The sequence below is a fragment of the Pogoniulus pusillus genome, chromosome 7 (genome assembly GCF_015220805.1).
Source record: "Pogoniulus pusillus isolate bPogPus1 chromosome 7, bPogPus1.pri, whole genome shotgun sequence".
Classification (NCBI taxonomy): Eukaryota; Metazoa; Chordata; class Aves; order Piciformes; family Lybiidae; genus Pogoniulus; species Pogoniulus pusillus.
In genome coordinates, this window is record NC_087270.1 from 30,224,551 (window position 1) to 30,245,936 (window position 21,386).

At 38.7% G+C, this 21,386-nt stretch overlaps 1 protein-coding gene across 1 annotated transcript in view; it reads left to right on the forward strand.

Moving 5' to 3' along the window:
* APOB (apolipoprotein B) overlaps window positions 1-19,334 on the forward strand; it is a 40,048-nt gene extending 20,714 nt beyond the window's left edge. The window contains exons 22-29 of the mRNA XM_064146788.1: window positions 1,135-1,310; window positions 1,447-1,634; window positions 1,883-2,028; window positions 4,370-4,746; window positions 5,460-13,031; window positions 13,589-13,703; window positions 14,496-14,679; window positions 16,443-19,334. Of these exons, the coding sequence (XP_064002858.1) occupies window positions 1,135-1,310; window positions 1,447-1,634; window positions 1,883-2,028; window positions 4,370-4,746; window positions 5,460-13,031; window positions 13,589-13,703; window positions 14,496-14,679; window positions 16,443-18,269 (10,585 nt within the window). The 3' untranslated portion in view covers window positions 18,270-19,334. The remainder of the gene's footprint in view (window positions 1-1,134; window positions 1,311-1,446; window positions 1,635-1,882; window positions 2,029-4,369; window positions 4,747-5,459; window positions 13,032-13,588; window positions 13,704-14,495; window positions 14,680-16,442) is intronic.
* The last annotated feature ends 2,052 nt before the right edge of the window (window positions 19,335-21,386 follow it).

Genomic DNA, 21,386 nt, shown 5'->3' on the forward strand with positions numbered 1-21,386 from the left:
AGTATTTCATGTGCAATCTAGCAAATAAATACATCCAGTACTCCAACTGATCTTTCCTACCATACATATATAGTGTATATATATATATATATATATATATATATATATAACTTATATTACAAGTTCTTTGAGCTAGTTCTTCCATTTGTGCACAGACATGACTACAAAAATGGCATTGTGCTAGTGTTATTGCAGGTGTGATAATCCGAGTTATAAACAAGAGTGGGTTTGTTCAGAGAGGTATACTTTTTTTCACCAAGTATGTTTGACCCTCAAAAAAGTTACTACATCTCCCCGTGAAGAAATCTAATGGCACTCAACAAGCGACACAACCCAAAATAACTGAGAGCTTCCTGTAAAAATTCCCACGCCTTGCAATGAGAATATTTCCGGGAACATCTACAGGGGAGCTAACAAAAATGTTCAGCCTGCCAGGGTTTCTAAATTTGTCTGCCTCACAAGCCTGTAGCGAAATGAGCTGATCACATTCTTTAATAAACCTCAATCTTCCATGGAATTCTGTGATCTTGATGGTGCCCCAGGGAGTCTTTGTCTTTTCTGTTCATGCAGAATTGCCTCTGATATCAGTAGGAGCTTTGGACAGATGTCAGGGACCTCAATTCCCTTTCATTTACCCTAACATAATATTAGGAGTTTGCTCAAGTCAATAAAGTTACAGAGATATAAAATAAATGTGAATAAAGGAAAATGAAACCCAGTGGCATAATATATTTCATCAAGTGTTTTGATTCTATGTGATTCATGGCCACAATCTATATCCTTAACAAAGACTTCAACCGGAGTAGAGTTCAAAACTTGTTTCAAGTACAACTTTAGCAAGACAGGTACAGATTTCTATCCTTTTTAGGATTATGAAATAAATATGGAGCTATTGTTGTTGTTTGTAGCTGTCCAGTGGCATTGTAATAATTTATCACAGATTTCCTGAAGTAACTAGCAGAAACTGAAAACATTCAGAGAGTTGGTCCAGAATTGACATGTTTGATTCAATCTGTTTTTTTAACATCAGTTATGCCTTTGCTATAGATTTACATGTTGAAAGTACTCCTGAAACATAAGTGAAAAAGCAGAGTGAAAGGTTTTGTGTTCACATTTGCTTTTTGCTTTTCATAGATATGCTGGAATAGAAGAAGCATTGTTGAGAGGCTCTATTTCTGTTCCTCGCCTGCATACTGAACTTAGAACTGAAGCGCTGCTTAATTATTCACCAACTAAAGGATACCTTCAGCTGAGCTCCACTGGAACAACTTATGGAAACTCCATTTCAGAAAGAGTTCTCTTCAGATACGGTAAGGACAAAAGGATGATCCATGTGTACAAGCTATAAATTTAAGCGTCTTGTTATGTTAGTGTATAGTATATCCCTAAACAGCACAAGAGCATTACTAATTGCATCCCTTTCTTTTAAATTTGTGATATTTTCAGATTCTGAGAAAGTTGAACTAGAGTGGAATTCAGGTGCCACTGCTGCTGCAAAACAATTGTCTTCTGGTTTCCCAGTTGACTTTTCAGACTATCCAGAAATTTTACAGAAGCATGCCAGTGAACTGCTGGATCAGAAAGTGGCTCATACAGACATCACACTGCGACATATTGCATCACAATTTATTGTGGTATGTTTCCACCTACAGTAGATGTTACAGCTTGACCACTTAGCCCTGGGGAAATCTTGCCTCCCCCAGGGAAGTCAAAATGGAAGTACTTGTAAAAGCACTCACCAGAATAAATAAATGGAAATGTATAGTGCCAGTTTTTTATCTAACTAGTCACTTTATCAGGTGCCATGGGGTCATTACATGGACAGTTAGAATAACTGACTGGTAAGCCCTAAAACTTTGAAAAACTTGTCTCCTTATTACAGGCAACCAACACCTGGCTGCAAAAGGCATCAAAAGATGTCCCCTATGCCCAGACTCTGCAAGACAAACTAAGTGGACTGCAGGAATTCAACATTCAGAACATGAAGCTGCCTGTTATCACCATTCCTGAAGAAATTTTCCTGAAAAGGTAGGAAAATTAGGATAGTCACTTAGGAAACTGAAAATAGTTGCATTTTTTTGGTATTTTTATGTTCTTCTATTTTACTTTCTTTTATAAAATAGAGACTTGCTGTAAACATTAGTATACTATAAGAATCATAACCAAAAAATTAAGACCAGACAGATTAAATTATATGGAGAAAATTGTGCATGTCTTTAATACAGAGTTGACTTTACTATGTTCAGTCATACAGTATATGAATATATCCTTAAGTATTGTATTATGTAGGAATGACAACTAAACCAAAATACTGCATTCAGCAATCTATATTGTAAACTATAGAACTAATGAAACCAGGTTTCCTATCCTGCACTGCTACAGATCCTTTTGTCTTTGGCCATAACCCTAATGCCTCTACTTCTTCCTGTGCAGTCCTACTGGACAGTTCTTCCCATTCTCCTACACGTGCTAAATAAAAGGCTTTGACAAACAAAGTGAAAGACTGGAAGGCAGATAAGCAGTATAATTCATTTTTTTTTCCTAGAAAATAGTGCTGTAAGTCAGCCAGAATCAATCCAGACTTTAAAATGCTCATGCATCTGCCAGGGTTTGCTTTCATTAGAGTTCCCAGCACATATCGTTATTGCTATTGCTGCTCTGCACATGTATAAGAATTAAAGGAACATTGTTGCTTGTTAACATCTCCAGAATACACCTACAGCAACCACTGTGATAGATAGAAACCATGTCTGTATTAGTTGTCCTGTGTTCTAGAGAAATATTGATGTCTGAAATTAATGTAAAGGACAACAGAAGCTACTGTAAGATTGGATTACAAAAACTGATGGAGAACAGACTTGCATTTTCTCTCCCTTTAGCACTGTTTTTTCCATCTTTTTTTTGACCCAGTTCTCACTGTAGTAGTATGAAACTGTAGGTTAGTGACTGTATGTTAGTGACACACATCTCTATTGCTTTGTAAGCTAAGTATAAGCAAGGGAAAACAATGTTTCTTCTCTTTGTTCTTATCAGAATTGCACATTACAATTGGAATAATAGGAATTTCTACTGCTGTGTGGTGTTGCTATTTGACCCATTTTACGTAAGGGAACCAATTTCAAAAGTGTTTCCTTAATTTTAAGATGTAGCTCTAAGAGTGAAAAAGAAGATTTTGTAATATGAAAGACCAGATAGGCAAACAAGAACAGAATTTTTGCCAGCTTATTGTTCGTTCATCAATTAAGGCCAAGTTTCCTCCTGTTTCTCATTTACATAATTACACTTTTTCCCCACGAGCTTTTCAGCTGACAAACCATTTTTTCCAGTCCTGGTCAAATGGTTAGATTTTTATTCATTTATTTATTTATTTTCAGAGTTAAATAAACAATGAATATTTGAATGAAACTTTTGAAATACTTCTAATCAAAAAGATAAATACAATATAATTTGTGATCTTACATTGTATTGGGGATGGTGTTGGTCTCTTCTCCCATTTAACTAGCAATAACATAAGAGGAAATGGGTTTGGCGTGTGCCAGGGGAGGTTTAGATGGGACATTAGGAAAAACATCTTCACTGAGAGAGTGGTGAGGCCTTGGAACAGGTTGCCCAGGGACGTGATGAAGTTGCTATCCCTGGAGGTGTTCAAGAAGCACATACATGTGGATATAATTTAGTGGTCCGGGTAATTGGGTTATGGTTGGACTCATCAATCTTAAAGGTCTTTTCCAACCTTAATGATTCTATGATTCTATAATGCTAATAAGTCTTGTCATGCATTTCTATAAGAATCCATTAGCTTTTCTAAGAATATAATCACTTTTTTCTGGTACTTAGCATGCCCCACTAAACAAGTGCAGCAGTGTTTTTGAAGGACTTTTTTCCCCCTATATATTGGCTATTTTAATTCACATTCCTTCATTTTGAGGATCATTTTCATGCCAATACATCTTTTCAGTAGTGTTCAGAAAGCAGATTTGGATCCTCAGAGTAGAAATTAAGATTCACAACAGTTGTGCATTTAGCCCCCTGAATGACACTTCCTACCTGTGAGCTGAAGTTAGTTAAGGTCTGAGCAAAGAGTTAGGAGCCTTTGAATTCTAATGCAAGGCCTTCCATAAAGAATGTGTTTCTGGACTACTTGACCTATCAGTTTCCCTGGCTACAAAATAAGAGGGAAAAACATTGACTTCACTCACCAGTCCTGGTAGAGGAGCACTTAAAAAATTGTAATAACAAGCATCTTCTTTCTAAGCCAAAAGTGTAAACATTGATATAAGCTCAGTATCATGGGAACAGTAGGAAACATGGGAATTTCTGTATGTGCTTCTTGAGCTTCTTGGTTGCTAATACTTTTGTTTTTTTCTAGTGGTGGCCGGGTCAGATACAGATTAAATAAAGACAGCTTTCTCATTAATATCCCATTGCCATTTGGTGGAAGATCATCTCATGACATGAGGGTGCCACAGACTGTTAAAACACCTCCTCTGGTAATGGAGTCAGTGGGAATAAGTGTGCCATCTCAAGAATTCAGAATCCCAACATTCACCGTTCCAGAATCCTATCCTCTCCGAGTGCCTTTATTTGGAGCTTTAGAGTTTTCTGTTAATGTGTACAGCAACTATTACAACTGGACAGCAGAATACACATTGGCTAATACCAGCACAGAGAAAGCATCCAGAATAAGAACTACTTATACCACAAATGCTGATTCTGTTTTTGAGCTGCTTTCCTACAGTGTGGAAGGTAACAACGTATGCTAATATCGCAACATTGGCAAAAAGTGTTTTAATTCCTCTGTTTCCCATGTATCAAACACAGTGCATTCATTTTCCTTTTGCTTATTTAAAGAAAGGTGTATAATCTGAAATCACTTTTGTCTTGTTGTTAGAGCTGTTACATGATACCGTTTATTCAGGCCCTAAAGGCAAAATCAGTATGTTTAATTTATATTACTTCTATATATCCATATACTGCCATAACTATGTAACAGTTGTCCTCAACTTGAACAGTCTGGATCATAAGACCAGTATTTTTAAGTTAGTGCCTCTAAAATTGCAGTTTGACTTCTCAAACTGCAAAAGGACAAGGTAACTTCACTCTTTTTCTACACTCCCCATTCTAAATGACGCATGATAAAGAAAACATTAAAACCCAAGAATATTAGATATGGGTTATTCTTGAGAGTCTGTCATCTCAATCTAAGTTTTAATAATGACTTCAGTTTATGTAGATTCACATAATTTTATTTAGTAGAGTAGGATAAAGATTTAGCTTATTCGTAGTTCAAAACATTACCTCAAATACCAAAACAATAACATTTTCCACATAAATATTTTAATGTAACTATTCAGGATTTACCAAAACAGTTTGGCCTTTAAAGTAAAATGCAGTAACTGCAATTCAAACAGTAGCATAAAAGTTTAGTGACATCTTTTGTCTCCTTTCTCCTATTTCAGGTTCTGGAGAAGCATCATATGATAGAATTGGATTCACCTGTGCATACGAAAATCACCTGAAGCACAGACTCTTAACATCAGACTTTAAGCTGGCCAGGACAAAGAGTCATGAAGCGAGTCCAGTTGCAAACAACACCATATTACTTACAGCATCCAGTACTCTTGGTGCTCAGCTTTCCTTTTTTGGTGATATCGTTTGTGAAAAGGCAAATAACGTGAATATCAATAACGTTAAGATGGAGGGACAGCTGGAAGTGGCTTCTGTCTTTGCAAGAAGCATTTACACTCTGTCAAGCTCATACAATGAGAAGAGACAGGTTTTGGAAGGAAAATCAAATCTGAAGTTGGATTCTTCTTACCTTCAGGCTACCAATCAGATATCTGGCAGATACGGCGATGATTCACTTTCCATTACTTCCAACTCTGATGTACAAAATGGACTACTGAAGAACACAGCATCACTGAAGTATGAAAAGCGCCAGCTGAAAATTACCTCTGAAACAAATGGCAGATATCAACATATTGCAGGTGTCAATAAGCTTGAATTAATTTTGTCAAAGAAACTGGCAGCACTTCGATCTGAGTGCCAAGCCTCTTACAAGCAAACCCAGTACTATGCCTTGTTTGCAGGTTCTCTCAATTCCCAGGATCTTGTATTCAACACTGATATCTCTGTGACCGATCAAAGGAATCGACTTGCACATAAATCATCACTCAATGTCAATCAATATGGTCTAGCGAGCAGTGCAACCACAAACGTGCAGTTCAGTCCCTTGACAATGCAGTGTGAAGTGAATGCCAAACTTGATACCGCTGGAGGCTCCATGTCACTATCCTCTTCTGGGCGCTATGGTAAAAACAGCGCAAAATTTAACCTAGGTGGAAGACTGAGTCTATCAGAAATAACACTTGGAAGTGAATATCAGAGTGCAGTCCTTGGTGTGGACAGCAAGCATGTTTTAAATTTCAGAGTTAATAGAGAAGGACTCAAGTTTTCAAATAATTTGCAAGGATCATTCAAAGAGATGAAGTTGGATTATACAAATGACTTGAATATTCCTGGCTTATACTTAACATTTGCTTCGAAGTTAGACAACAGCTTCGGCTTTGACAAGTTCCACAAGCATGTTTTTGACCTACAACTGCAGCCTACCTCACTTACAGCTAAACTGAGCAATAATATGAAATACACTAAAGCAGAAGTTTCCAACAAAGCAGAACTGCTTCTCGAGCTTCTGAAGCTGAACTTGGGTGGCAATGTCAGAGGAGCCTATGGAGCAGATGAAATAAGGCATACCTACACCATTACATTTGCTGATCTTACTGCAAACTTTAAAACAGATACAGTCGCAAATATTCAAGGTGCAGCAGTGAGTCACAGGGTTAATCTGAATGTGGCAGGACTTGCTTCCTCACTTACTATGAACACAAACTGTGATTCCAAATTTCTCCATTTCACCAATGTCGTGCGTTCCACGATGGTCCCGTTTACTGTCACTACCGATGTACATACCAACGGTAATGGAAAGCTGATTGCTATGGGTGAGCACACAGGAGACCTTTACAGCAAATTTCTGCTTAAAGCAGAGCCTCTAGCTTTCACTTTGTCCCATGATTACAGAGGATCTAGCAGTCATAGCTTGAAGTCTAGAGGAAGATACACTACCCTGCTTGATAACAAAGTTCATATGCTCTTTACTCCATCAGAGCAGTCAAGTGCTTGGAGATTCAAAAGTCAGATAAACAATAATGTATATTCACAAGATCTCAGTGCTTACAATGATGCAGAAAAAGCTGGCGTGGAGCTTAGTGGAAGAGCTTTAGCAGATCTCTCTGTAATGGATAAATCAATCATACTACCATTTACATCTGAAGAAGTTAATTTAATTGACATATTTGGCCTCAGGAGCAGTGTGTCAGAGCCTCAGGAGTTCAGCATCTCTGGCTCTGTGAAGTATGACAAAAATAAAGATATGCATGTTATTAACCTGCCGTTCTTGGAACATTTGCCAGTTTACTTTGAACAAATCAGAGGTACCATTCTATCCACACTGCAGGCCATACAAAGTTACCTGAAAAACATTAACATAGATCAACATGTGAGAAAATACAAGTCAGCTTTGGATAAACTCCCCCAGCACATTAATGATTATGTGGATAAAATAGATATGAAAGGCAGAGTTAGAAGCATGAAAAATAATTTGGTTGCTTTCACAAAGGACTACAGAATAACATCTGATGATCTCCAAATTATGCTGCAAAAAATCATGGACAATCTTCAAGAAATACTAATTCAGCTACAGTTCTATCTGACACGAATTGAGCAATATATCAAGGATCATTATGACATTAAAGCTCTCGTTGCACAGCTTCTTGACCAAATAGCTGAAACAGTGGCAGCTTTAGATAACAAATATAAGATAAGAATAACTGTAGTTGACACTATTCAAAAATTGCAATTCTTTTTCCGCCAGTTTCACCCTACCAAAATTGGAAGCAGTACTTTGGCTTGGATTAAAAATATAGATGATGAATACCGGATTACAACTAGGATGCAGGAAAATCTAGAAGAACTCAAGATTCAGATTCAGAATATTGATGTCAGGAGCATTGCAGAAAATTTGAAACAGCTGATTAAAAGTTTTGATGCTAAAGAAGTTATAGAAAACTTGAAGAGTTCATTACCAATTAAAAAAATTAGAGAGGCTCTTGAACAAATCAAAGACTTTATTCTGAACTGGATGGAGGAATATGAAGTGTCTGAGAAGATTAGTGCTCTTCGAAGTCGTGTGCACAAACTGATTGTAAAATATGAAATTGATAAGCAGGCACATTATTTAATGGACAGAATGATAGAACTGCTTAACCAGTACAGAATAAAAGAAACTGTCCAGAAACTGACCGGCTACCTGAAGAATATTGATATGAAAGCATGCTTTGATAAAGTCATCGCTTTTATTGATGATGCTGTCAAGAAAGTGCAAAACTTTGATTATGAAATGATGATAAAGGAAGTCAACGTGTTCCTTGACACGATTATTAAAATGCTCAAATCTTTTGACTATAACCAGTTTGTTGATGACACAAATAAAAAAATCCAAGCAGTGACCCACAAAATAAATGAAGAACTCAGAGATCTAGAACTTCCGCAGAAAGCAGAAGCACTGAAACAATATATGAGAGATTTTAGAGCTGTAATTTCAAAATACATGGAACAACTGAAGGAGACCAAGCTTGCTGCAATAATTACCTGGTTCAGGGAGCTCATAAACTCAACAACATTTGCAAATTTTAAAGCCAAGGTAAATGAATATCTGGAAGACCTGCGAGAGAGGATTTCTGAAATGGATATTTCCCAGGAATTCCAATGGTTTCTTCAGAAGATAAGCCAGTTCTATAACTCTGTTGTCATGTACATTTCAGACCAGTGGAACATAGCTTTTAAGAAAATCGTTGCTTTGGCTGGAGAATATGATCTAAAAAATTGGGCTGAAAATATAAACCAGTTTGTTGAAACAGGATTTAAAGTCCCTGAAATCTCAACTGTTATAGTCACTATACCTGCCTTTGAAGTCAGTCTCCGAAGTCTTCGGGAAGCAACATTTCGAACACCGGACTTCATTGTTCCACTGACTGATTTGCATATCCCCTCCTATGAGGTAAATTTCAAGAAACTTAAGGACATGAAAATCCCAATGAAATTTACTACCCCAAAGTTCACAATTCTAAATACCTTTGAAATTCCTTCCTGGACAATTGACTTGAATGAGATTAAACGTCAGATAGTGGCAACAATAGACAAAGTCATTTCTGGTGAATTCCAGTTGCCAGCAATCAGTTTGTATTTTAAAGATCTGAAGATGAAAGATATGCCTTTTGCTGATATTTCATTTCCAGAAATACAAATGCCTCAGTTTCAAATACCAGAAATGTTGGTTCCAAAGCTGAATCTAGACGACCTACAGATTCCTAGCATGAAGATCCCAGATTTCGAGCTTCCGCGTATCCCACATGCTGTGACCATCCCCACATTTGGCAAATTATCTGGTGCTTTCAGAGTCACCTCTCCATTCTTTACACTGTCTGCACATGCTGAGGTTCATAATACTACAACGTCAGCAAACAGTCCAGAATTTGTGACCTCCCTTTCAGCTCAAACAACATCCAAATTAGACTTTTTAGTTTTCAGTGTTATTGCAGATTCACGTCTCTTGGCTCCTGAGATGGAGCAGCTGAACGTTAAAAATTCCATGAAGGTCAACCACAAGTTCCTTAAAGCTGATCACACCAGTGAATTGGTATTTTTAGGGACGTCAGTAGAAGGTGAAGCTGAAACCAGAGCAAACTTACATACAACGAGAAATTCAATAGAACTACAGAACAATTTAATGGTCAAGATGCAAAGGAAAATTTGGATGCAGAGTGGAACAGCATATTCCCACAGACTGAATATTCCACAAGCTGATATCTCCAGCCAGGCTGATCTGGTCAATAACATGACAACAGAGATAGAAGCAGGACATATATCTTTTACCTCCACTGGTAAAGGGAACTGGAAATGGGCTTCTCCTAGTTTCTCTGATGAAGGCACTCATGATTCACTTGCCACTTTCAGGGTTGAAGGCCCCATCATTACATTTTCTGCTAACAACAGAATCAATGATAAGTACCTGAAAGTCAACCAAGCTATGAGGTATGAATGTGGTTTTCTAAATTATGCAACACTTCAGATTCAGTCTGAAATCGAGTCACAGCGTGTGGGACGTAGCGTTCTCAATGTGAAAGGCACAGGACAGCTTGGAGGAATGAAAGTAGAATTAACAGGCTCTCACAATGCTCGCCTCAATGGACGGATTACTGGAACTGTAAATAATGAGTTTTCCTTCTTGGCACAGCCTTTTGAAATTCGCCTATTAACAAACAATGATGGAAATGTGAAAATCAGCTTCCCAATGAAACTGACCGGCAAAATTGACTTCCTGAATAACTATGGTTTTGCACTCAGTTCCTCTGTTCAGCAGGTCAGCTGGCAAGCTACTGGCAGGTTCAATCAGTACAGATATTCCCACAATATATCTGCTGGCAACAACGATGACAAAATTGACGTGCACGTTGAAATGAATGGAGATGCCAACCTGGACTTCCTAAATATTCCTCTAACCATTCCTCAGCTTCAAGTTCCCTACACCGGAATCAAAACTCCTCAGCTAAAAGATTATTCACTGTGGGAAAAGGTAGGCCTGAAACATTTACTGAAGACAACAAGGCAATCCTTTGATTTAAATTTAAATGCTCAATATGACAAAAACAAAGATATGCATGTAATCCCACTTCCTTTAGCAGCAGTGCATGAAGCACTTAATAAATACATCATTTTCTTTAACAGGTATTTTGAGAAAGGAAGAAACACTGCCTTAGATTTTCTCACTAAATCCTATAATGAAGCCAAAACAAAGTTTGACAAATACAAAATAGAGACATCACTAAACAAACTACCACGGACCTTCAGGATTCCAGGGTACACCATCCCAATTGTGAATATTGAGGTTTCTCCTTTTACTGCTGAGATGCCAGCCTTCGGTTACGTGCTCCCAAAAGAAATAAGCACAAAAGCTTTCACAGTCCCACTGATCGGCTTTTCAGTACCATCTTACACACTAGTCTTGCCTTCCCTGGAACTTCCTGTTCTTCATGTCCCACAGGATCTACGCACTCTAAAGCTTCCTAGATTCAGAATCAACAGCCCATCAAACCACATCTTAATCCCTGCCATGGGAAACTTTACTTATGACTTCTCATTTAAATCTAGTGTGATTACTTTAACTGCAAATGCTGGGCTGTTCAATCAGTCAGATATTGCTGGGCACCTCGGTCTCTCATCCTCTTCTGTCATTGATGCACTGCAATTTAAACTAGATGGCTCAACAAGTTTGACCAGAAAAAGAGGTTTGAAGTTGGCCACAGCATTGTCCCTGAGTAACAACAAATTTCTGGGAGGAAATCATGACAGCACTATTAGTCTCACAAGGAGGAACATGGAAGCTTTAGTGGCAACAAATGCAGAAATCAACACACCAGTTCTAAAAATGAATTTCAGCCAAGAACTTTCTGGAAATACCAAATCTAAGCCCACTCTGTCCTCAGGACTAAAATTAACATATGATTTTAATACTCCTAAATATGGCACAAGTGCTAAGGGAAGAATCACTCACAAACTTGCTTTGGAGAGCCTAACATCTTACATATCAGTGGAAACTTCTACAAATGCAGATATTGATGGAGTATTTTACACTGGAAATGCATTTTCTGGAAGTCTAGACCATGAGGCAAACACCTATCTGAATGCTAATGGAGCTCGGTCATCTCTCAAGCTTGAGACTCACTCCAAAGCAGATGGCTTCTGGAACAATGACATGAGAGAAATCCTTGCAGTTGAAGCATCTACACATCGTGTGTATGCAGTCTGGGAGCACAATGGGAAGAACTATGCACGATACACACCTCTTTTCACAACAACGGGGGCTCAGAGATGCAAGGCCACCTTAGAGCTGGCTCCTTGGGTTATATCAGCAGATCTTCAGATTCAGGCCACCCAGCCAAATTCCTTCCTGGACACAGCCTCAGTTAATGAAGCTGTTGTAGTGAAAATCAGCACTGCAAACCAGAAAATCGGATGGAAGGGTTCAGCCCAAATTCAGTCACTATCTCTCAGTCATGATACGCAGTTATCCAATGATGAATCGAAGGCAAAGTTTGATATTTCTGGATCCTTGGAAGGGTACGTGGGCTTCCTCAAAACCATAAAGTGTCCCATTTCTGAGAAGAGCTTATGGGATATCTTGAAGTTGGATGTCACTACCAGTGCTGACAGAAAACAGTACTTAAATGGGTCAGCATCCCTTGTGTACACGAAGAGTGACGATGGTTACTTTTTCCCCATACCTGTGAATAAGCTGACTGATGGCTTCACTTTTAGTATTCCTGAGTTACACCTAAAGGCTCCAAGCCCCGTTCTCAGCACTCCAGGGTTCAGAGTTCCTTTCACCACTCTCCAGGTCCCAGCGTACACCATTGACTTGCGCAACATAAAAGTTCCACAGACGCTAAGCACAGTTCCATTTGATGTCAATTTACCAACACTGCCAAAACTGAGATTCCCCAAAGTGGATGTAGGAGCCAATTATATTACATTAGAAGAATATAAAATACCATATTTTGAGGTGACAATGCCTGAATACCAAATAACTGTGCCTCAATTCACTCTTCCAAAGAGTATTTCACTCGGCAGTTTCCAGGTAGATCTGGATGAAGTAGCTAGTAAGATTGCAGATTTTGATCTGCCTACAATTACAATTCCTGAACAGAAAATTGAGATCCCTCCTCTCAAAATATCCTTGCCTGCTGGAATTTATTTCCCATCATTTGGTGCTTTGACTGGATCTTTCAAAGTTGCTTCTCCTTTGTACAATGTCACCTGGACAACAGACTTAACAAACAAGAAGGACTCTTTTGAACAGTCCATTGACTCAACCTGCAGCTCAACATTGCAGTTCTTGGAATATGACTTGAATGGTAAGACATTAGAATTCTCTATGCCACAATTTAGGGATAATTTTCAGCATTCTGGGTTTCCCCCCCCCCAAGAACTTTGCATAGGATTGTGTTGCTGTCTGTCTAGCATTAATGCTAGATTATAGTTTTACTGCTAGCATTTTTTCATAAATTATTATCAGAGTCTCAGTCAGTCACCTTGAAGGCTGATGTCTAGATATATGTCATGCTAATGTGTTCAGCACTGAGTTCTGGACTTTATAATAATACTAAAAGTACACCTCTGAATAAAATTCTAACCTCTGAAGAAATTAGAATCCACATTTAAGATCTGCATGAATGCAGCCATATTGTCCTAAACATATAAAAAAGTCTGGATTTTAAAACACTCCACTTGAACAGGCATTTTCATATCTTTTTATCTGGGGCTTTGTGGGAACTCAGTTTCTTGATACCTAATATTGCATGCTACTGAAACACCCCACAAGTAGCCACCTCTAAGTGACAACTAGATATGCATTTTTTTATTGTTTGCCACTAAATTCTGGAAATGCACACATTTGAAATCTTTTTCATAGTTGTTTCAAACTACAAGTATGAAGAAGGCAAGTTTCTTATGAAGACAACTGGCAGCTTTTCACATCGTGACATGAGTGCAAACTACAAGGAAGATCTTACTCTTTCAGGAATTAGGTAAATAGTTGCTTTAGTAATGTAATTTATAACAGACACAGTTGTTAATGATCTATTGTTGCTTTGATCTCTAATGCCCCAGAGTGCTTTTCTGTAATTAATCAGAATCTATGTAGCTACCCTGTCATTTTAGCTGTGCAGTAGCTGGGAATCTGTTCCCTCTCAGAATTTCTAGAATAGCTACTCCAGCTAAGCTTTTCACAAAACTGTTCAATGTAAGTAAAGTATTTTATAATCAGAGCAGTTCTAGATCTGATCCTTGACTTATCAGGTTTTTTTCACTTGATCCTTGCAAGCCATTAAAGAGTAATTTTTATTCACAAGTACTGCTACTAGAGATGCTGGAGTCGGTGTAACTACCTATTTTGATCTCTGTTCTGTTGATTACATTCAAGGGACAGAGTCCATGAAGACAAGAACAAATGCAGATTGAAAACACTACCAATAGTGTTGGTGGGAAAAAAATGCAGTAGAAAGCTGGCAGTGGTACAGCTACAAGTTTTATTTTGCTGCACTAATTTAATGAACAATCTCAAGAGAGCTCAATACATTTTTATCTAAAATTGGAAAATTGAAGTGACATGAAGGTTTCAAAGTGTTTAGGCTAAATCCTAAGAAATGTGGGTAATAAAACCTTACATTTTTGTTTGATGACTAAGGCATTGTTTATGTACATATATATATATATATATGTGTGTGTGTGTGTGTGTGATAGGTGATGTATCTAAACATACTACATTGAGTTTGTGCATTGTGCATTCCTTCATACCTGTGTGTTCACTCTCCTTGCAGAGTTGTAAGCCACATTGCATCACTAGACATCATCAGCCCAGCTTTTACAGACGTCCATGTACGTTATCAAGAGACTGACAGGAGCTTATCCAGCTCAGTATCTTCACCCTCTGCTGGGACCTTGGGCTATGTCATTGAAATGGACACTGACATTCTAACAGCAAAGGTTTACTACCGAACTCGGGTAAGCTTGATATGAGCAAAAAAAACCCAAAAAGATTGAGTGTGGTTAGAGGAAGAATTCCCCTCTGATGTTTTAGTATGCTTATGTTAAGCTATAAACTAACCATCCATTTGTCCAAAGAAAAGGTATATTACCAGTAATTAAAATTTTTGCTTCCTACAGTGCCCTTTCTGATATTAAAAGTAACATAGAGCCATAGAATCAACCAGGTTGGAAGAAACCTCCAAGATCATCCAGTCCAACCTAGCACACAGCCCTAGCCAGTCAACTGGACCATGGCACTAAGTGCCTCATCCAGGCTTTGCTTGAACAACTCCAGGGACAGCAACTCCACCACCTCCCTGGGCAGCCCATTCCAATGGCAAAATCACTCTCTCTGTGAAGAACTTCCTCCTAACATTCAGCCTATACCTCCCCCAGCACAACTTGAAACTGTGTCCCCTTGCTCTATTGCTGGTTGCAATAGAAGAGACCAGCCCCCGCCTGGCTACGTCTGTGTGAAAAGGCTGTTTTAGCTGCTCCACGCAGTGAATTTTGCCCTGTTTTGCAAAGGCACATCCACTGACAGCTGAGAAAGTGCAAAGTCACGTTTAGCTATGCCACCTATCAGGTTTAATGTACATCCATCAAAATACTTATAATTAATACAAAAGTCATCATTGTAAGAATCAGGACACTGGAAGATATCAGACTGTCTGCAGAATGCCTTTTTGAAACTGTTAATATAATCACAATACATCAAGAGAATGGAAACACTACTAGATTTGCTAACAAACATGCTGCTATTACTGCCAGACTACAACAATTTCAAATTTAAAATCTTACTTTCCAAGACTATATATTCAGCTTAGAAATCACAAACAATTCATAATTCACTATTTCCTGCTGAAAACTGGAAACTTTATTTATTTATTTGTGTTAAAATTCTCATTCAAGGATCTTTACTCTGAGTAACTCTCTAAAATGTCTCCTTTATTTAAATTATCACAAAGTTAAATACTGTGATATTTTCATGGAAAAAACACTTTTTGAATTCACATTAAATGATTTCAATAATGAGTAGAAATCTCAATTTCACCTCAAGACTCCCAGGTGACCTTATTGTGACCTCCCAGTATCTGAAGGGGGCCTACAAAAAAAAAATGAGGAGGAACTTTTTAGGATATCAGGGAGTGACAGGAAGCTGGAGGTGGGGAGATTTAGACTGGAGATGAGGAGGAAGTTTTTCAGCATGAGAGTGGTGAGAGGCTGGAATGGGTTTCCCAGGGAGGTGGTTGAGGCCCCATCCCTGGAGGCCAGGCTGGATGAGGCTCTGGCAAGCCTGCTCTAGGCTTGGTCCCTGCCCATGGCAGGGGAGTTGGAACTAGATGATCCTTGTGGTCCCTTCTGACCTTAACTGATTCTATGATTCTAATAACTGACATGACTTAGGAGATACAACAGGGATGTAATATAAAAGCAGGAAAAGTAGACCAGACTAGATTATGTTCTGATCTTTCTGTCTAAAAAGGGATGAAGTAGCTTGATATAATAGAGTTTCTTCCAAAATAACCTTTCAAGATGAGAGCAGACACACAGTAGACAAAAAAAGACACACATATAAAACCAAGCAAGCAAGCAAATGAAAAACCCAAACAAAACCACAGTAGTATAGCTGTCCTAGTATATAGTAGAAATTAAGGTGCAAAATGAGAATGTTTAAATAGTATTGAATTTGTTTCATATACAAGCTACCTTCTTCTAATCTTTGTCTGTATTTTCAGTCTGCTCCTCAGAAGGACATTGACATATTAAAAGGTGAGATAACTTTCAAGAAACCTGACCGGATCCAAATAAAATTCAACTGGAAAGATGCTGCTGCCAAAGACTTGCTGTTGGGTCTAAAAGAAAAAGTACCTAAAGTGACAAATGCAGTCTATAGGTATGTTAATCGGTATCATAAGGAGCATACGGGACTGGAAATTAGCGCTGCCACCTTAAAGCTGAAGAATATCATGCAGAATAATGCTGACAAAGCATACACATTTGCTGTAAAACAAATAGATCAAATAGATGCTCAGTTTCGTGCAGCTGCCAGTGAGGCCTCTGGCAAATATCAGGAGGTGAAGGTCAAAGCTAAACAGCTATATCAAAAAGCAGCAGATCAAGCTGAGCATTTTGACTATCAAAGAATGAAAGCAAAGCTTTTGGATGCTACAATTGACATAATAGAAGAGTATCACAAGAAAATTAAACACTTAATTGACTCAGCCATTGAATTCCTGAAGACCACAAAATTCCAGGTCCCTGGGCTGTCTGACAAGTACACTGGTGAAGAAATATACCTTATGACTACAGAGAAGGTAGCAAAAAATGCTGATTTATGCCTTTCAAAACTTCAGGAGTACTTTGATGCCTTGATTGCAGCTATCAGTGAACTGGAAGTCAGAGTTCCCGCTTCTGAAACAATTCTTAGAGGTCATATTGTACTTGATCAAATTAAAGACATGCTAAAACATTTGCAGGACAAAATCAGGCAAACATTCGCTACTCTGAAGGAAGCTGACTTTGCAGGAAGGCTTAAGCAGCTGAAACAAGTAGTGCAACAAGTTTTCCAGAAAGTAGAAGAAATGGTTAGAAGCTTGCAATCCAAAAATTTTGAAGATGTCAAAGTCCAAGTGCAACAGTTGTACAAAGATGCAGTGGCTTCAGACTATGCACAGAAACTGAGATCCTTGGCAGAAAAAGTCAAAAAATACATTTCTCAGTTTAAAGATTTTAGCCAGAAGGCATTGCAGGACCTGTCAGAAAATCTGCTTCAGCTGCTCCTCTATGTAAAAGCACTGCGGGAAGAATACTTTGACCCAACTACACTTGGATGGTCAGTGAAATACTATGAGGTGGAAGACAAGGTACTAGGATGGCTGAAGAACCTCATAGATACATTAGTGGACTGGCACAAGAAATATGTTGAAGATCTCGCTGATGCTGTTACACGCCTGACACAACAAGTAAGAGAGCTGGTGGAAAACTACAGCCAGGAATGTTATGACCTGATAACTGATGTTGAAGGAAAAGGAAAACAGAAGGTCATGGAGCTCTCATCTGCTGCTCAGGAAAGAGTCCAGTATTGGTCTGCAGCTGCTAAAAGGATAATCAATGAATATAACATGCAAGTCAAAGAAAAACTACAGGAGATCTATGGGCAGCTTAGTCATTCCCAAGAAAAGTTAATCAGTGAGGCCAAAAGGTTAATTGATCTCACTATAGAAAATTACTCTGCATTCCTACAGTATATCTCAAAGCTTCTTCATTGGCTTGAACAAATAACAGCTGAGAGCATAAAGCCATATATAGCTGCTCGTCAAGGAGAGCTTAGAATAGATGTGCCCAAACCATTTGACTGGCAGTCCATTTACCAAACATCCCAAAAAACCAAAGAGGCACTGAGGAAAAAAATTGAACTAACACGCACGCTGATTCAGCAAGGCATTGAACAAGGCTCCAGGAAATGGGAAGAAATGCAAAGATTCATTGATGAACAACTTGCCTCTGAGCAACTGAGTCTTCAGCAGATTACAGAAAATATACAGCAGCGTGTGAAGACCTGAATGGACACAACAGAATAGGAGAAGTAATAAGTTTGTACCACAATGTATTTAAAACACCAGCAATCAGCATACTGGAGCTTCAGGTAGATCCTGTTTGAATTTGAATTTGTAAATGAAAACTGAATAATCTACACTAGGTTATTTTAATAAGCTTGATAAGACAATAAATGAGTTCTTTATTACATTTTTTTGTGTCATTCATTACAGCTACTTTACTTGGACCACAGAGCTTAATCCAACAATTGTCTAGGTCAATGGGATGTCTTTGCTTTGATTTCACTGTATGTTGGATCAAGCAAATGATGTGCAATACATATTGTAAATAGTCACAAAAGCTATGGAATACATAGAACAAACAGGTTTTCAGATAAAGGTCACATTCATAAGCCAGTTGAAGAACAACTTGGAAACACATCTATTACATTCATAGATAAATTTGAAAGAAAAACAAGAGGAAAAAAGCATATACATAAATATGAAGAAAAAAAATAGTGAATTCTTGAAATTACATTTAGAAGTTAAATAAACCATAGAAATATAAACTTACATTGGAGTCTGAATCTTGGGAAAGTGCATATAGGAATCCCAAGGTTCTGTTAAGAAAAAGAATGTTATGCATGCATTAGTTTTCAGAAAACTATGCTATGTATTTTAGATGGGTTTTCTTTCTACTGGCTAATTTATAATTCAGAAATACAGGGGGTTTTTTAACCTGTTTACCCATGATATTTCTGGATTCACATCAAGTTATCTAACTTCTACTTATCACAAGTTTAGTTAACTGTCAATTTTTCACTGACATCGCTCTGTATGATAGGAGTCAAAAAGTTTTCACCTCAGTCTCCTAGGCTGAAGCCCAGACCTCATTTAAATGAATTCTCCATTTAACAAATGAATTAGATAATGTCAAAGAATTCACTCACAAAATAGAACTACTTTTGAGTGGAAAATGTGTGGACCTGTTATGGTGTATTTTCAGCTGTTGGAATATCAATAGTCCTTGAAAAAGACATACTCAGGATGAAATAATATTGTCTTTTTGAGAATAAACTCTTTACCAAACAATTCTAGAATTTTTGTGTACATGTCTGTTTGATATAATCAGTTCATTCTGTGCTATGGTTGTTGCTTGTTCATTAATGGGCAAACAGAGTCTCTATTTTGATCCCATAGTGTGATTGGTTACATACATGAAGCAAAGGAGCTCTAGTTTACACAGTTTAACAGATTCAGAGGTTGCACTGGTTTGGAAGGAACCCTCAAAGGTCATCTTGTCCAACCCCCCTGCAGTGAGCAGGGACGCCTCCAACTAGATCATGCTGCCCAAGGCCACATCAAGTCTGAGCTTGTCCGTGGAAGGGTCTGAACCACATCCCTGGGCAACCTGTTCCGGTATTTTATCACTCTCATTATAAAGAACTTCCTCCTTATGGCTAACTTAAATCTCCCCTTCTCCAATTTAAAGCCATTGCTCCTTATCCTATCGCTACAGGCCCTTCTAAACAGTTTTGTCCCAGCCTTCCTGTAGTAATAATGCCGGTGGAGCACCTGGGCACAATGACTCTTTGTTCACCAATATGGTTAGATGGTCATAGTCTGCTTTATTTCCGTGTACAGAGACTTATATGCATTCTGGCAAGAGGCGTGCTCCACCAGGATTGGTTACAATCAGAGGGTACAGGGCTACATGTAAGGCATGGGTAGGGTAATATACCATAACAGTCTCTGGGGCTGGCTAACACTGCCCACATGCAGCTGGCACGCCACCCCCTGCAGCTGCATGTGGGGGGTTGCTACCCAGCGCCTGGTGTCTTAACTCCCAAGATGGATTCAAGGATGCTCCCAGCACAGGTTGCTCATGTTTATCATTTTGTGTCCTCTGCTAGTAAGAATCTCTCCAACACTGTAGGTCCCCTTCAGATACTGAAATGGAGCTATAAGGTCTCCCCTAGAGCCTTGTCTTATCCAGGATGAACAGCCCCAATTTTTTCAGCCTGTCTTCATAGAAGAGGTGCTCCAGACATCTGATCATCTTGGTGGCCCTCCTCTGGACCTGCTTCAGCAAGTCTCTGTCTCTCTTGTGTTGGGGGCCCCATAACTGGACTCAGTACTCCAGGTGAAGTCTCACCAGAACTGAGCAAAGCAGCAGTCACCTCTCTCGACTTGCTGGCCATGCTTCTTCTGGTGCAGCCAGGATATGGTTTGCCATATCCTTCCAGTCCTCACATCAAGTTTACAATGCTCCTACATCTACAGCTGCTCCACAACAATCTAGGCAGCTCTCACAGCAAGCTGGGCTACACAGCTTTGGTGTCCCTATTGCCAGATAATATATTCACCTGAGTAAATCTACTGCCAGTAATGATTTTTTCACATGAGCTACATTAACTCCAAAATCGGAATCCAACAATCACAGTAGTATACACACACCTATCTAGCTGTTTGCAGAGGGGACAGCTCTCAGAAAAGAAAAGGAAAAAAAAGGGTAAATATTTTTAGAGCTTTCATCTGTAGCAATAAAGATTAAACAAACAAAAAAAAAATTAAAAAAGCAATAAAGAGATTTAGTGGTCTCCTGTCAATCATAAAATAAGGATCATAGAATCATAGAATCAAGCAGGTTGGAAGAGACCTCCAAGATTATCCAGTCCAACACATCCTTGAGCCCTATGCAGTCAACTAGACCATGGCACTAAGTGCCCCAGCCAGTCTTTTCTTGAACACCTCCAGGGACAGCAACTCCACCACCTCCCTGGGCAGCCCATTCCAATGCCAATCACTCTCTCTGTGAAGAGCTTCCTCCTAACATCCAGCCTATACTTCCCCCAGCACAACCTGAGACTGTGTCCACTTGTTCTGCTGGTGGTTGCCTGGGAGAAGAGGAGTTTTCATTCTGAGTAGAACAAATCTGTCACCATGCTCAGATGCCCAGAAGTACAAAAATCCCTGTTTACGTGTCCTATGAGATGCCAGTAATTGAAGATGTTGGCTGAAGAGCCCTTTCACCTTAATTCACAGGGAAACTGAAGCCTGTGGGTCATCTGATCTTTGATGTCAGATTGCACAACTCATTTCCCTGAATTTCACAAATGTTTAAGCATAACCAGATTTCTCAGT